The sequence below is a fragment of the Peromyscus maniculatus genome, chromosome 3, assembly GCF_049852395.1.
Source record: "Peromyscus maniculatus bairdii isolate BWxNUB_F1_BW_parent chromosome 3, HU_Pman_BW_mat_3.1, whole genome shotgun sequence".
Classification (NCBI taxonomy): domain Eukaryota; kingdom Metazoa; phylum Chordata; class Mammalia; order Rodentia; family Cricetidae; genus Peromyscus; species Peromyscus maniculatus.
The window spans coordinates 29,095,874-29,113,822 of NC_134854.1; the positions used below are offsets into that span (position 1 = coordinate 29,095,874).

The 17,949-nt window shown below is 38.9% G+C and overlaps 1 protein-coding gene across 1 annotated transcript in view; it reads right to left on the bottom strand.

Annotated features, from left to right (window-relative positions):
* Grm3 (glutamate metabotropic receptor 3) overlaps positions 1-17,949 on the bottom strand; it is a 218,560-nt gene that overhangs the window by 72,790 nt on the left and 127,821 nt on the right. The window contains exon 3 of the mRNA XM_042272706.2: positions 5,990-6,845. Coding sequence (XP_042128640.1) covers positions 5,990-6,845 — 856 coding nt within the window. The remainder of the gene's footprint in view (positions 1-5,989; positions 6,846-17,949) is intronic.

Consider the following 17,949-nt stretch of genomic DNA (forward strand, 5'->3'; position numbering starts at 1 on the left):
ATCCTCTGTTCTCCCCCTCTCGCCCACCCCTCCCCCCAGCCCACCCCCCATTCCCACCTCCTCCAGATCAAGGTCTCCCCCGAGGACCGGGGTTGACCTGGTAGACTCAGTCCAGGCAGATGCTAATGTTCAAAAAAGCAATAGCTGCTGAGAGACATCAGATTATGGAAACTGCTAAATTAAACCAACTTATATATTTTAAGAATGTCTTAGCTTTGAAATGGAAGTCCGAAAAAAAAAAATGTTGCATTGGGGACAGGTTATGCCTTTGTTTCCACAGGAAACAAAAAGTTATAGTTCTCTTCAAAATTCATAAAGATCAGATTTGATCAGGGTGATTTTCTGAGGATCTTGGTTACAGACATGAGGAAAAAACCCAAGAGAGAGTACAGGACAGGTGATGTATATGCTGATCTCTTGACATGAGAACAGCTCTGAGACTAGATGAAATATGATAAATCTTGTTGGCTACAGAGTCTTCATGATTTATTATTACATGCCATTCTTTCATATAACATGGGTGGGGATTTATATTACACTCTGGTTATACAGTCAAAATGGACTTAAGAAGTTGGCAGATGCCTTTTATTTGCTCAAACATAGAACAAAAAATCATCTTTAGCTGACTTATATACACTGCACATTCCATACCTGTTTTAACGCAGATATATATGTTATTAAAAATGTCTGTGTTTTCAAAAAGAAAGGATTGGTCACCAATGAAAACAAGTAGCCTAGGTTATCCAGTCTCTCAGAATGCCTCTGTTGCAGTTTCCTCAAAATTCTGCATCCAGAACAACTTCAAAGCTGTTAGCTGAGATAGTCCAGCCTCATAAACTACTTTGACCAGGACTTCAGATAAGCCCTGCATTATCCTATCACACAGAGACTGGACTAAAAAAAATTATACAATTAGCTCTACTAGGACTTGACCATTATCCCAATTTTATCAGGGTCCCCTAAAGATACTGTCTCCCCCAGACAATAGGAAGCAGCAATCTGGAGAACATGGCATCCATATCTCAAGAGGTGGGGTGGTGGTTTTTGGTTATTTGGTGGGTCATGGATGTTATTATCATTTGGGAGTGTGTGTGTGTGTATGTGTGTGTGTGTGTGTGTGTGTGTGTGTGTGTGTTTGTTGGTTACAAGTCATTGTTAGTTATGGTCAGGAAAAAAACTGAACAAAAGAGATTAGATTCAGGGATCTCATTCTGAAGTGAAAAAGAGGGGATATAGAATGATGGGATAAAAGGGTGGATTGTTGAGTTTACTTTTGAATAACCACTAATCTCAAATATTTTACATTGGCATGGATTTTTGTATATTGACACAAATTTAAGGTTATTTTTGTTATGCTGTATATGTGTTCCTACTCTTGTTTAAGATATTGTATCTATGCAACTTAAAAATATAATGTATAATTAATAAATACAGGTTAGTAGTCATCTATAATCATCAAACTTGTAGCTATGTTATGTATGTTTTAAAGGTTAAACAGATATATTTTAGATAAATATGTGGTCTTCTAATACTTCAGAGACCTACAGAATATGGCTTTAAAATGTTCTAATAACCTAAGGCTTTTCATGACAATGAGACACATCTGCACATTGGCATTGCCAATCTACTTCATAAAAGGATGATGGGATTCAAAGAGCCTCCTTTTGGAATTTGCTTTTTGGCAAAAGTTATCCATTGGGCAAGAAACTGCCCTTGCCTCAACTGCTGACAGTACGTTGTCCAAATTGGATAAGCAAGACATAAAAGAAAGCAACTGCCAAATTTTGTCAAGACAAGGTTGGACAATCTTTCAAGATTTCTGCTTCACAGAAAAGTCTGTCAGATATTCTAGGCCTGTAGGCCAAAAATGGATGCCCAAATGTTGCAAAGGAATTTTGGATGACTGTCCAGGCAGCCAGATGTCTCTGTCATTTCTATAGTTTTGAAAGTTGCTTGTTTTGCACTTCCTGTTTACTCAGGTAATATTATATCCTTCATGGGTCTCTGATGGAGTTGAAGACTAGATAGTTATTGTTACAGTTTTCCTTGTTACCAAATTCAGAAAAGAAACTCACAAAAGAGGTTTAAAGTGTATAAGATTAGGAGACATAAAAGCTTACATTGTTTATCTAAGAAAATGTTTTGAGGTCTAAAAAAATTGTTTTGTGTTGGTAATACAAGTTTGGATATAAAGTAAATTAGGTACAAAACTTTTGACTTACCAAGACAGGATAGATAATGGAATATTTTCTTTGAATTTGGCAAATACAGATAGGCTGAACACTGTAAATGTAATTCTTACCTGATAATTGCTTTTATTGTATAGGTTTGATATGTTAGAGTTAAAATATTTCCTTTTTATTTAGACAAAAGGAGAAAATGTTGTGGGATATTCGCACATTATCTGAAGATATATTGCTGTGATTGATTTAATAAAGAGCTGAATGGCCATTAACTAGCTAGAAGGTATAGGCAGGATTTCCAGGGAGAGAACAGAAGAGTAGGAGGAATCAAGGAACAGGAAACATAGAGAAGAAACAGAAGAAGAAAGATGGAAAAGAGGTAATGCCACATATTAGCATGTAGATTAAAATAAATGGGTTAAGTTTTAAGAGGTAGTTGGGAACAAGCCTAAGCTATAGGTTGAACTTTCGTAATTAATAGAAATCTCTGTGTCATTATTTGGGAGCTGGCTGGAGGGACAGAAAAAGATTCATTACACTGAGGTGATCAGTGGTAAGATAATAGAAGAATTTGGAAGGTGAAGCCCATATGATATTTTTGATGCCTGGACAGAAGGTATAAGGTAAAGGAAATGACAAATGCAGAAAGAGCAGATGGAGGAGAGATGAGAATGTTCTAGGTGGAGGAGCAAGTCTGTCCACAAGGTATGAAGATGAAGGTGGAGGCATGGCATATTTGGGGAAAAGAGAACTATGGATTTGTCTAGAGAGGTGGGCAGTGGTTATAGCCCATGTCTACAGCTATTTTGTAGAAAATTTGAGACACATACTTTTGTTAAATCTATTTAGCAAAATGAATGTCAAACTGAGCAAACTTCATAAGACTTATGCCAACCACTAGTGGGACCACCTACTAGGGGCACAGCAAAACACCAGGGATCATGTGGCCAAAGTCATATAGAAAGCCTCTCTATTATAGAATAGATATCCCTTTTCCATTTACAGGATATTGGACGTACTTGGTAGAAGCACATGGGAGGGAGAGGACTTTTCAACCCAACTGGACAGATGTGGTAATGTCCTGGTTTAGTGTTGATTATGATGCCTACTCCACCGAATCAATATGCAAGTGAAAAAAACAGATATTATTTTAGAAAAGAAGCATAGGATACATCTGATTTGCAACTGTTAAGAAAATAAGAATTTCCCTTGGTAATTTTCAATTAGGGCAGTGCTACTGTATAAATGCTTATAATCTTTCATCTTAGCCCAAGCTTTAGAATATATGTGTATGTAGAATATATATTTTGCTCAGTGGTAGACTGCTTGCCTAGCAAGTGCAAGGCCCTGGGTTTGGTTCTCAGCTCCAGAAAAAAAGAAAAAAAAAGAATATATGTACATCTATGAGGCTAGGGCGATATTCTGATCAGTAAAATACCTGCCATGTAAGCATGGGTATGTGAGTTTGGATCTAACACACACACAGATAAGACACATACAAGTGCACACCTCCTACTACCTGTATATACACCACACACAGAAATACACACACATACACACAATGCACACACATCAACACAACACATACACACACAGGTTGCCATAAACTCAACATGACATTGTATAATCTATATTCTATTCTCCCTGTCTCTCAGTGAAGGACTAGATTTATATAGTCAATTCTTTATTTTTAGAAATATCCTTTTAGGTAATTTTTTTTTCATCTTGGTATCTTCATAATGCATTTTTGGCATGCAATTCTTATTTCCATGAATATTTACTTTGTGGCTATTCCAGATTACCTGTGTTTTCTGTAGTTTAAATCTGTTTTTCACTCTCCTACTCTCTTCATAAATGGAGAGTGATGGGTAATGTCTGACTAATTGAGAAGGCCAGAATGGCACTTTGTAGTGAGGTCTGCACAAGCAAAGAGAGTTGTAGAATCGAAGCCGGTAATTGAAGAAGACAGAGAAAAAGAAGAAAGATTTTTTTAAATTTATCTAAATTGTGGCCTTCTTTCTTTGCTTTCCCCTGCTTTTTATGACCCAAGCAGTCAGATGAAGGGAAATGTGTGGTTATCTTGCACAGGCTTTCTGAAATCCGAGCTTCGTTTGTTTTGGTTGTTAATGAATGATCCTGTTGTATATGTTCTCAAAGTGAGGGCAATTAGAATATCAAAGATAATTAATAAGTGTGGAGAATAAAGAGGAATGCTTATCTTGAGCTAGTCTGCAGGGGTTGGGTGTGTACTTATCAGATAACTGTCTTTAAGAATTACGTCTTTATGGAGAGTTCATATATATATACACATATATGTATATATATGTATGTATATATTTGAAGGGGAGATACCTTTTGATACTGACTTTAAGTTCTAATTATTTTTGGAGCTGTCAGTAGAAACTGGTAAGAGATTCTGAGATGAATGGTAATTTATTAGTAACCTATTTTTTCTGTTGTTGTTTGATTGTTTCTAATGAATTGACACACTGTGAGGATGAAGGACAAGAAATACTGAATCTTTAGTTCTTCCTGTAATTGTTCTAATGTAAGGTGTTGTGTCCATCACATGGATAAAACATGTGCTGACTTTACTTCCATTCCTCTTGTCCTCAGGGAAGAATGAAGAGCAGAAAATTAGACAAAATTGCACAATGGCACATCTGTGCTTACTTTCAAGGCCTTCATAAAGTATATGGGAATTATGGGATAGAAGCTACTGGCCATGGTCCTCCCTCACTACTGTCAGCAATGTTACAGAGTACTGGAGTTCTAGGTGACCACCTGCAAAGGAAATACGAGGATTCCATTTGCTCTAGAACATATGGTTTAAGCATATACACTTCCAAATCTCAGGCAGCAAACTGAAACTGATTGTCAGACCCGACCAGGCAATGACTCTGGCATAGGAGACTGTTAGCAGTGTAGGTGTATGAACACCTTGGATCACTACAATAAATGCTACTTGCCATTTTATAATTCGGCTTTAATTCCTCAGAGCCATCGAACCTCAATGAGAATGCAAAACTAAAGACTGTGTTTTTTAATATGTTAATAATGTGAAACTGTATTTAGAAATATTTATGTCTCATTTAGAAGTAGATTAAAGGCAGCAATATTATTTTTGGAGGCATTGCATAGTTACTGATCAGAATGACTTCCATCAGTCTTCAATTTGCTTCTATTCAGGATCACAGAGAAAACTGCATTTTATAATGTAATTTGAGAGAACCCACAATTTCTAAAACCCCCAAGGGAATGTTTCTGTATAGCAGAAGAAACAGACCACCGTGCTTGGGAGTCACCATGGTTGTCTGGTTGTCTTTCTTATTCTGTCCCTAATTAGGCTCTGGGAAAAGTGACTTTTTCTCACCCACTGTGACAGTTATGAGATTCTTTTGCTCAAATCACCCACAAGGAGAGCTTGGAATCCGTGTTCCTTAGACAGTTGCCAATTCCGCTACGGAAGATTAAATGCCCCTATCATACGTGTCAGATCCTGCAGCTAACAAGAAAGAGAGTCAATGTGGCATGGCCCCATCCCGGCGGCTGCCGCAGTGGGCCTATCAACCCAGCTTAGGGGCCTTTCAGTTTCATGTGGTGTACCAGCCAAGATATTCGTCAAAAGATGAATAAGACTATCAAAGGGCTATCATTGCATCCTGGGATATTTAAGATTATGAACCCCCTTTTGTGTGGCTCTAAACTTCTAAAGCAGGAATGTCTGGTTAGGGGCAGAGGCATTTGGCTTCTGACTGGGTCCCCCTGTTTACACCATGGAAAACTATTAAAGGCTCGCTGCTTACCCGTGAAGTTGATTTTCAGCAAATAATCCTTGTACAATTTCTTTCCGTCCAGGATCTTCATTGCGTCACAGAGCTTGGTGGTGTTAGGACAAAGGGTACGCTGCATTTTGTGCAGCGCATGTGCCATGGCATACACTGCGTTCACCACAAACATGATCTTGGACTCTTGCTCATAGTTGCTGCTATCAATGGCCAGGTGCTTGTCGCAAACCCGTCTGTGGTTTCTCTTGTTCTGGAGGCTGCACTGGAACTTCTGCTCCCAGAAGTCTCGGAACCAGGGGTTGCGGTGATTGTTGTAGGGGTTGAGGCTCTGGAAGTAGCGGTCGAACTGGCGAACAGGATGGGATGCCAGCTCCAGGGTGATGGCGCCGTAGGCTACGTGCTCACTGCCCTTGACGATGCTCTCCTGTGCGCCCCAGCCGTCGCTGGCCACCCAGGTAAAGGAGGCATTCACGCGGCTGGCTGCAGCGATCAGCTCTCGTGAGTCGTCACTGCGCATGAAGAGGACCACGACCCGCGCATTGGGCTTCTGCAGCAGCTCACGGATCACACTGTCGTAGGACTTGCGGATATTGGAGCGGCCCACCTTTTCTGCAGTGGCGATGCAGATGTTGCGCAGCCGGGCTTCCTGCTCGAAGGCCTCAATCCCTGTCTCCCCGTAGTCACCCTCAGAGGCAACAGTGGACACATAGGTCCAGTTGAAGAAGCGCAAGATCTCGGCCATGGCTTTGGCCTGGTAGAAGTCAGGGGGCACGGTCCTGGCAAAGTAATCATAGCGCGACTTGTCACTGAGTTTGGCGCTGGTGGAGGCGTAGCTTATCTGAGGGATCTGGAAGAGCCTCAGCAGGTTTGCCACCTGAGCAGGGAGACAAGGGAAGCATCTTTTAGAAAAACTCAAGCGAAAGACTACGCACAAGAAATATTTACACCATTCAATCTGTTAGCAGCTTTCTTTTCATGTGGAGGTCACATGAGACCTTAACCAGATGCTTTCTGGGTACCACGTTTAGACATTAGGGAGCCAGTCCAAACAGGGAAGGGCCGGGTGAAAAATGAAAGGGCACCACGGCTGGACCTTCTTAAGCTCCGTGCTAGTCTCTAGACTAATGAAATCTGTTCAGGGGTTCCAAACGTGCTTGTTTTAAGCTCCCGAGGTCCTGCTATAGCTCAGGCAGACAATGAACTACAGTGAAGTGGCCAAATTCAGTTTTCAGACAACTTGGCTGTGGTTGTATAGAAAGAGTCCGGGTGTTTCATTCTCACTTCCCCCTCTTTCGCTAAAAATGGCAGTCTCTGAAAGAGTTTAATTTGGGAACTGAGTGCCACATGGACGGTCAAAATTAGACATTTATTATCTAGGTTAAGCAAAAGAAAAAAAAATCCAATTCTACTTAAATTCTATTCAGATCATTCAAAATTTTAGGTATATAATTTGATTAACTCCTGAAACTATGGTAACTTTTTCCTTGCCTTCTTTTTTCTTAAAATTTACAAAAGGAAAGCATGCAGATATGCTCATCTTGTTGTCTTTTTAGTTAAAAATCAAGTGAAGAAGTATTGATGGCATTGTTAAGGTTGATTGAGTACTTTGAAATATTTAAAGCCTATGCTGAGTAAAAAAATTAAATTTTTTATAAGTCAGTTATCAACATTTCACTATTTTTATTTATTGTAGGAAAAAAAGAGAAAGTGCTCCTAGTTTATCAAGGAGTATTACATAAAGTTTTAAAAAAATATGTAATTGCACATATCAGAGTAGATTATATGCATATCTAATAAGATATACACAATGATGTATGCTCTTAATCCCAGTGCTCGGGGGAAGAGGCAGGCAGATCTCTGAGTGTGAGGTCAGCCTGGTCTACAGAATGAGTTCCAGGACAGCCAGGGCTACATAGAGAAATCCTGTCTCAAAAAACGAAACAAAACAGATAAACAAAGTTTTTTTTTTCTTCCTGGCTTCTGAAAGGTTTGTCTTTACGGACTTTAAATTACACAACCTTTCATGTCAACTTTAATAAACAAACAAGTCGAGTATTTCAGAAGACTATATACTGGTATAAGTTTAGGTACTTTGAAAATTTTCTTCTGGCAAGTTAAATTTTGTGTTTACATATGACATGCGGGGAGATCAGCTTGAAATGGGGAGCTCTGAGAACCACAGAAGCAACATGAAGCAATGTACATCTGAGTCCTGATTAATACCTATTTCATGTAGCAAGGGAAACCAACAACCAGGTTCACACACAGCTACTCAGCATGTTAGTGGAGATCTGGCCTGCTATTAAGAATAACACTGATACAGTCAGAACTATCAAAAACCTTTCCCAATTCCAGCAACTCTCACTTAACTCCAGCTGGAAAATCTGAGACGTGACACATCAAATAATGGAGAAATAAGAACTTCAAGTGGAGGCGACTGGTTGGAGGTATAGGTGGCATGTAATTCTTCTCTGCTAAGGACAGAATGACATGCCCCCACTGACGAATCAGAGCATAGGAATACCTTTTGTTTACTCAGGCTGAGTGCAAGGGCAGGTGGCCCTGAACTAGTGCTGCCATTACACCTAGCACCGGACTTCACTGGGCTTATGTGGCACTATGGCAGCCGTGGTGATGCAATCCCTTTCTGTGCAGAGACCTGATTGTAAAGCTTCTGGGTAGCACCAGAAAGGCCATTTCTTCTTGAGGCAATACATTTCTCATCTTCAAGTTTTAGTCACCAGAACCCAAACCCTCTAGGGAGACATAAAATGAAAGAAACCAACCAACCAAACAAACAAAATACCCAGAGGCATTATTTCCTGGAAGTGAAGAACCACAGTTCCTAAGCTGTTGAAAATTTCTTCTCCTAAAAGAGTAAGGAAGTGTTCAAGAAAAAAAAATTCCTATCTTTTGACTGCTAGATCCCAGGCATTATGTCTGCCTCTCCAGAATGTCTGAGAACAATGTAAAATTAAGAAAAGCTGCACAAGAGATTGTGTTAACTCCAGCATGATAGCGGCATGAACATTCTCTGTACTGGGAAAAGGTACAGTGAGCTGAAGTCTGCTTGGGAAAGCAATGAACTAGAATAAACGACTGATTATTGCCATTGTTTTTACTATGGCTGTACATGCCCCTGTGCATGTGTGTTTAAGGGAGCTACTGCTAACTCTAGAAAAAGGAAGCATAGTTGCTGAGTTAAGATGTAAGGATGGAGCTCTTCTAAGTATAATGTCAACTATGGCATCCATATTGAACAGCATGGAGCAATACTATAAAGTAATGCTATTCACAGTTACATTATAAGCACATTTACAACAAATTAATGATAAAGTATTGAAATACTCTTACTATGGTGAGCTATTCTTCTAAAATTAGTTTCCCTAGTTATAAAAGTAATAATTCTAAATTTATAAGTAGATACCACAAAAAGTAGATTATTAATCTCTTTTCTGCCCCCACCTCAGTCTAATCTTATTTTTAGAGAACAATATGTAAAATTTGGTTTGTGTATTTTTATGGATCCATTTTCTTGTAAAATAAGTTACCATTTATAATGAGTGTGTGTGTGTGTGTGTGTGTGTGTGTGTGTGTGTGTGTAAATCCACACATGTATTTTCTTTTTTGGAATTTACAAAGGTCTTTTGATGTAAATATTATCTTCATTTCAACATTCAAAAGTGAATTCTATAAACTTATGAAAATTCTTCACAGTTTTGCAGTTAGAATATAGCAGAAAAATCGAAATGCAAAACCAGGCATTTGACTTCCAATGCCATGATTATTCTCTTCTACCTTCCCCTCTACCTCTACTGTGTGGCCATCGTTTGAGGCTTGGAGTGTGGAGAAGTTCAGCCAGGGAGAACACAAAAGAGAGGATATCATCCACTATCTACCTGATGTCAATAGGAGCTTTCTCTCTCTCTGTGTGTGTGTGTGTGTGTGTGTGTGTGTGTGTGTGTTCGCGTGTGAATGCAAACACATGTCAGCCATAGCACATATGTGGAGGTACAAGGAAAGCTTAGGGGACAGTGCTCACCTTCTGCCTTTCCATGAACACCGGCTTCTGGGGGTTCTTTTGTGTCTCTGTCTCCTATCTTGCACGGGAGAGCTAAGGTCACAGACACGTGCTACCACATCTGCCTTTATGTGGGTTCTCGGGATCCAATCTCAGGTCTCTGTTTATGTGGGAAGTGCTTCAGCCACCGAGCAGTCTCTCTAGCCCTCCGAGCCTATTTTTTAATGTAAAATTTAAATTTGGGGTTGGGAGATGTCCAGGTTGTTGTCAGCTAAGTCCTCGATCTCATTTATTGAAAACTTGGGCCCTTAAAACATCCTTGACTTGCTAACTGGCCATATGGTTTCTTGGAGAAAGCATGGAGAAGTAAGGAAAACTCCTACACTGGACATCATTTTGAGCGATAAAGGAAGAACCTTCTAAGGATGGGGAAGTGGTGTGAAATTTGGAAGAAAGCTCCCTGGTTATGTTATTATTAGTAAGAGGGGAGGGAGGAAAACCACGATCTAGTTGCATGTTTTAGACAGAAGTACTTTAAAAGAAGATTTGTGCTTTGCATAGGTAGAAATTATTTAAGCAACATAGTTTAAGAAAGAAAGAAGGATTTAAAAACAATGTATACAATATAGTCTCCATAAAAGAGAGAGACGATAACCCCCAGATCCCACTGGTCGATGGGATGCACTAGGAGATTAAGGTTAAGGGATGAGGGGAACAGGTGAGTTGGGAGCATGTCTGTGCTCAGTGTGAAGCTGAGCATGAACTCGTGAGAAGTGCAGACAGGAGAAAACAGAATATGAAAATGGAAGTGGATTTTGTTATTGCTTTGACTTGTCCTTCAGGACAAGACACAGCAGGTTGAAAAAGAGCTAACGGCTGCAGAAATTGATTCCATAAGTATAAAAGACAACGGCTGATTATGGTGATGGACGCCTGTAATCACAGAACCTGGGTGGGCTGAGACAGAAGAATGGGGTGTGAGGCTTGTATGGCCTTCATAAAGAGATCCTGTCTTTAAAAATAGATGACACTATTATTCCCCCTTTCTTTCTTCTCAATAAGGATATATTCTAACATGGAAATGATGATACAAATAAAAATAATATGGATGATTTACCTTACACCAAATCTCTCCAGAATGTAAGAAAAGCTCATAAAATCATGTTCAGTTTGCAGCTATCAATAAATTGTGAAAAATGAAGATTAAATTATGGAATTATTGTAGTAAATCCACAGTGGAAGGGCTAAAGTGTGATAGAAGAGGAAGAAGGGCAAATTCAGGAAACATAAAAGAAGAATAGACATAAATTTACAGGCATGGTTTTGGTAATTTTCTAGTTCCCAGTTTTCAAACAGATATGGCACAGACACTTAGAAACGAGCGAAGCAATTATTAGGAGTCAGGATGGGCTAAGTAAGAGTACATTTCACTTTCAGCTTTATCTGGATCATTTGAAGAAGAATTGTAGTCTGGAGGACCATGGAGGACCATGACTTCAACAAAACATTAATGACATTACCTGGCATCTTGTGGAAAAGGAAAAGTGATAGAAGTTGGATAACAAATTAAATATATACAAGGCAAAATTTTAAAATGTGTTCAAAGCAGATATTTTTCTTTTTGTGGAGGGTTTCACTGTGTATATCAAATTGATTTCCAACTTGCTACATCACCAGGATATCTTTGAATGAATTATCCTTCGGTCTTAGCCTGATGAGTGCTGGGATACTGAGTATGTATCACCATTCCTAGCTTGAGAGCAGCTTGGAAGAAATTGTGTATATAGTAGCTAAGTAAGATTAATTTTTTTTCATGAATGCTGTTGCAAAAATAGAAATAATCTTCAAGATCATTGCATTGTTAGAGCTTGAAGGAATTATGAAGGTGATCTGAACTTCTATCTTTCAGGTGAAGAGACTGACATTCATAAGGGAAAGTGACTTTCAAAATGTACACAGCCAACAGATAGAAAAGCCAAGGTGAAGCCCACTCTCTGCTGAGGATAAGGCTCCCTTTCTGCAAACAAGGGGACGTTACATCAGCTGAGATGTAAGTTTCTGGGTTTAAACTTAAATGAGACAAGTCGAGCTTTCTTTGTGATGAAAACTGGGAAAAATAAAAGTACAAAATGAAAGTTTAAGGTAGTAGTCCACATGGGCTAAATTCTAGGTGGACTAAAGTCAAAGACGGACTATTGCGATTCAGTTCTGTGTTTGTCAGAAGTGGACAGAGAGCCATTATCGTCTCTAAGTTCCTGTTCTCAAATACTCACTTTTGGAGCAGTCTTAAGACCAGCAGTATGTTTTCTAGTCCTGACATTTTGTCCCAGCTCCTGTCCTGTTGGAGATATGTTATCTCTTTTTCTTTTTCATTTTTGAGGTTATAATTACAGCATTTCTCCCTTCCCTTTCCTCTCTTGAAACTCTTCCATACACCCCTCCTTGTTCTCTTTCAAATTCAGGGCCTCTTTTTTCATAAATTGTTATTGCATGTATGTATGTGTATGTGTATTCCTATATATGACCTGCTCAATCTGAGTAGTGTTACTTATGTGTATGTTTAACTAATTGGTGGGCTCTTCCCCAGAGAAGACTAATTCTCCCACTCTCAGCATTCCTCAGTTGCCTGTAGTTATTTGTGTGCAGTTGAGGCCTTGCAGCTTTGGTGTCCACTTTGCAACACTGATTGTTGTCTTTCTTCAGCTCATGTTTGGGCAGTCATGTTGGTGAGGGAGACTTTATAGATGTAGCTTCTGACATTACTAGGAGCCATAATCTCAGAGCAAACTCTGTGGTCCTCTGGCTCTTACAGTCTTTCTGCCCCTTCTTCCACAAAGTGGAAGTGTGAGAGTGTTTTGTAGATGTGTCCATTGGAACAAAATGACTCTGCATTTTGATTTTTTTTTTGTAATGGTCTGTTGCAAAGAGTTCTTTGATGATGGATGAGGAACATGCTTATCTCTGTGTGTAAGGACTAATGTTTAGAATGTAGTTAGGGATTATGCTTTAGTAAAGTCGTGGTTGTAGGTTCTCCTCCAAAATTCTTGACTTTGCTTACTCTGGCTTGGTTTCCCTTTTGTTCAGTGGGTTTTAAGTCCAATTAGGGAGCTGTTGGTTACTGTCAAGGTATGTCTGCCACTACTGCACCTTTAGGGTTTTTGTGCTGTGCTAACCTTTATTGTGGTGGTATATGATATCTTAATACAATAATTTTATGAAGTAGAAAATGCCATTATCCTATTTCATATATTGAAGAACTGAGGCACAATTATAAAAAGGTGCTAGATACTAGATTTGATCCTGGGAATCTGAGATCTCTCATTGTACTCTTTCATTCCAGATCAACTCAATCTGTTCTGCACACCAAACTCATTGTCAATAGTTCTCCATTCATTGCTGGAATGATGTAAGATATTGTGTTTATCCATTTTTCTTTCTGAGGCCCTGAACTCCTTTATTTGAGGAGCATGAGTAATCATTCCCTGTAAGCAAAAGCATTCTTTTAAATTTATCTGGCTATACTTTGTAGTGGCATCATAAACAACTGTTTGTGGACTGACCATCTACAGTGATAAAAATGATTTTTTTCCTAGAATCTACTGTGAAGTTTCACCCTGGAGGATGAGATCATCACCCTATAAATATCACAAATGAAATGTGGCAAATTCTGTGTTATTTATCAAACCTTCGGGGCAGGAAATGTGCGTTTTTAATCCCTGATAATATATCCTCAATGCCTCTCAGACCTTAGGGTGCTCCAATATGTTTGTTAACTGAATGAACTGATGAGTGAATGGGTAATTTTCTGCCCTACCATATCATCTTTTGTAAGACAGAGATGGTATCTATGGGAGGAGGCAAAGGTTAGATCCAGAGAACAATGCATAGCTACTGTCACACACTTCCAAAAAACAATCTGATATGCAGTGTGAATACTTCACTAATTGTATTCTATCTCTTTTTTTAATCAAAACAAAGTGATACATAAGGAATTTATTTAGACCTTTAGAGATCTGCAGCCAAGATTTTTATACCATTAAAATCAATTTCTCCAAATTATGTCTTTATGAACAGGCGAAAGGGAGCCAATTCTACATCAGCTGGGTTTGTCACTACACCAGTTCCCCAAAGACTATAAAACAAATTAAGTGCTTTATCATGAAGTTTGATTAATCAAATCATATATACTTAAGTTGCCCTCAAATAAGCATATACCTTAGACAAGTGTCACCAAATGAGTTGACCTTAAAGTCTTCAGGCAAGGTGAGCTTTCTCTGGTGACAGATGCTTTATGTACAGATATCTAAGTAGTCACATCAATTTTTCATTTATTATTCTTGCTTTGGGAATATATAAAACTTTATTTTTTTCCATAACCAATCCTAATTGTGGAATGATACTACTATCCAAACACTTGTTCACATCAGAAAGCTTTCCACATGCAGTATATATTCCTGTTTTATACTTATTTATTTGTAGTGTGTGTATGCATACTCAGGCATGCCTATGGGTGTGGGCGCACATGCCACAATGTGAGGATGGAGGTCAGAGGACAATTTTCCTTTTATCATGTAGCTTTTGAGGATCAACCTCTGGTTGTTGGATTTGGTGGTGACAAGTGCCCTTATTCTCTGGCCCACTCAGCTGCTCACATTAGTTTAGATCCAATGTTACTTTGGAGCACACATCCTTTGGTGCCTTGAATTTATCCAGGAGTCAGAATTATGTTTTCATTGTAGCCTGGTAAGTCACAAATACATTGACATTTACTTTGGATTCAAGAAATAAAAACATTACAAGCTTTTGTTTATTGATTGGGAATTATAGCTCATGATAATTTTCAATGTCAGAGATGCATTTCTTTTTATTCTAGGTGGCAGCCTTTATTTTGCTGATACTCAGATCATGAAGAACAAAAGAAAGTGAATTCTGGGAAAGACTCAGGGTGTCTACTGTTCTTTTCATGCTGTGAAGAAAGAGAATGTCAATTGGAAACATTCAGTCACCTGTGGCACCCACATTAAGTCTGTGGTCATTCCGTTTGCTCAGATTCTCCCTGATACATCCATGTCACACACACGCTCTAGTCCTTCTGCTTGACACAATGCCATTTTGAAAAAAAAAAAAGACAAAACAAAGAAATAAAAAAAGCCACAAAATGCCACGCACTTTTAGAGTCTAGTATAAATAAGTACCCACTAATGTGAGTTTCCCCCATGAGAATTATTTTCAGAACTTTCATAGCTCTGGCTTCTAAATCTGTGCTGATATATTAAAGGGAACAACAGCAGCTGGCTTTTATGTGGACCTATGCTGAGTTACAAAAATTCCAGATGGAGAAAGGCACCAGACACTTCCAAGAAAGATGCTATTTGCAGGACTGAACTATATACATTTGAAAAAGAAAGCTTTGCTACTGTCTCTAGAATCTGGACTCCTAGCAATAACAACCTCAGTAGGTTTGCCTTTTGTTCTGATGCTGTTCAATGTCCATATCTCTTTGGGGCTGTTTTCTAAGAATAAGCCTACACCTTTAATTGTTCTGCAACACATGCAGAGCTGAATGCTTTATTTAGTTCTTTTAATTAAATGCTTCTAGATAAGCCTGGAAGAGAACCACTGAGGACTGCACTTTGAACCATCTGCCAGCTCACAGTCCAGTAGCCAGGTGAAGAAGTTCTAGAAGTTGTGAGGTTAAGAAACCCCAGTGCTCCTCCCTTTCAGACAGATCAAATTAAACTATTAGCTGCATAAAACACCAGATCGGCTTGTGTTTCAAACTGGAACTGGAGGTGGCTTATAGTTGAGAAACTGCCTGAGGAATCCAAGCTGTTCACATCACATGAGTTAGCTGCCCATAAAGGGTGCCAATCACACTGTTATTACAAAAAGGATTAGTCATTTTTTTTTCTTGTGGCCACATTATCTGCAGCACATCTGGAAACAATTTTTTTCATTAAAAAAAAAAACAGTATAAGAAGGCCAGGGTTGATTTGAATTTAGGAAATCATATAACATGATAATAGTATAGTGAATGCTCATTTGCTCAGTATAATCTGTAAAAGTCACCCATGCTTGAATTCCAGGGGCTCTGAAATATATGAGTCAAAGATGCTTCTTACCATTATCCATCTTGACATAGTCCCAATGTCAGTCCATGGAAATCCCAGGAAAAAGATCCTTAAAGATGCCCCCAATTGTCCTTATTCCTGCTTTAATGTCCTCAGAAATCATCTCACTGAGCAGCTGTGGTCTGAAATCTGGACTGTCATATGCCTTTCCCTCCCTCATTTGAAAGCAAGGGATTGATGAGTCCTGAAACTCATCTGTTCTGTTCTCGGGGCTTATTGATCAGACTGAGAAGATATTTAGATCAAGAATGATTCCTCAAATCCAATTATTTCAGAAGACAGACATCAGAAAATGGCTCAGGGCTTCTCCTGTGACAATGCCACTCCACACCGAAGTGTCTGTCTTGTTCCCTTATCTTCACAGAACTATCTCCAGAATTATTTCCCACTCAGACTTACAGGTAGTGACATAATAAAAAGGAGTCATTTAACCCACTGAATCGTTGAATCTGTTTCTTTGAGCTCCCACTTTTTCCATGAGTTAATTTTCAAGAGAAATCATGAAACTGAACTGGTTTGGGTTCCATACAGTAACAAGGGGGTCTATGGTATCTTATCTAACAATTATGTTGAACAGCTATACTTACAAAGGTACTGCCAGAAGACATGTCAGAAACACCCTTTTGTGCCTTAGGTATTGATTTTGGGGAATGTCTCTTGAAGATTTTACAGAGTCGTAAGTTAACCTAAGCTGTGTTCTTCTGAAGCCCCTGAAGTTACTTGTACAGCAATGATATGACAAAGATACAATCATGAAGAAAAAGGCATTCTTAGCGTTTCTGGTTGCTAACCAGAGGTGAAAACTCTGGGGAGTAGAGAGTGGTACCCTGATGTTTTTGTAAGTGGTTACTGTTTGAGGTCCTTCACTAACTCAGGGAAGAGGGATACACATGGTATTGTTTGTCATCCTGGGTTTCTTTGTTCACTGTATTATTTGAGCAAAGTTGTCAGGTACAAAAGAAGTAAACTGTGTAGTGTGGCTTCAGTGCCCAGCACTGGACCAGTACTCTGATCCCAGCTTCTTCCTTCACTAGCTGTGTGAACTTAGGCAGCATCGTTTAGGCATCAGTTTCATTATTTGTAAAAAGGGAATAACAGTGATTCCTAGATTTATGAAGTTACATAGGGATTAAATAGCAATATATGTGAAGTACTTAATTTACTGACTAGCCTAAGGTAAAAAACTTTAAAGTTGGTAAAGATAATGTCTATTCAAAGCATTTTTCTAAAATGTAGATTTTTCTAAAAAAAAAAAATTACACCTACATTCTCACTACCCTCAAGGAAGTTATACCCTTGTAGGTGATAAAGAAAAATAAGCATGGATCACATTCTGAGATACAAGCATAAGGCACAGACCAAAGAGCAACTTAGAGTGGCAGATTAGATTAGGTGAGATAAGACAGGCCATAATATTTAAGGATGAACTTGAAACTTCAAGTAAGTAGGAGCTTTCCAGGAAGAGAGAGGAGGGACAGGGCTTTTAGGTAGAAGAGAGAACTCAAACAGTACAGAGAGAGCCTGTTGCTTTATCCATGTCAGATAGGTCCCCAGAGCCAGTGCCTCAAAGGAACAGGAGCTGGTAAAGACATGGGGTAGCAATGGAGAGCCAAAGGTTTTGTAGGCCATTATGGATATTTTGACCAATGTTATTTAGGATCTAAAAATTAAAAATTTAAGTATAGGAATGATATGAAAGACGTTTTAAAAATATCACAGTGGATGGAATCCAACTTGAAAGTCACTAGGCCAAGGCCCTCACATGGACAGAATACTTGTTCTGATGTAGCCTGAATTCTTGAAGGCCAGTGCTGTGGATATCACTC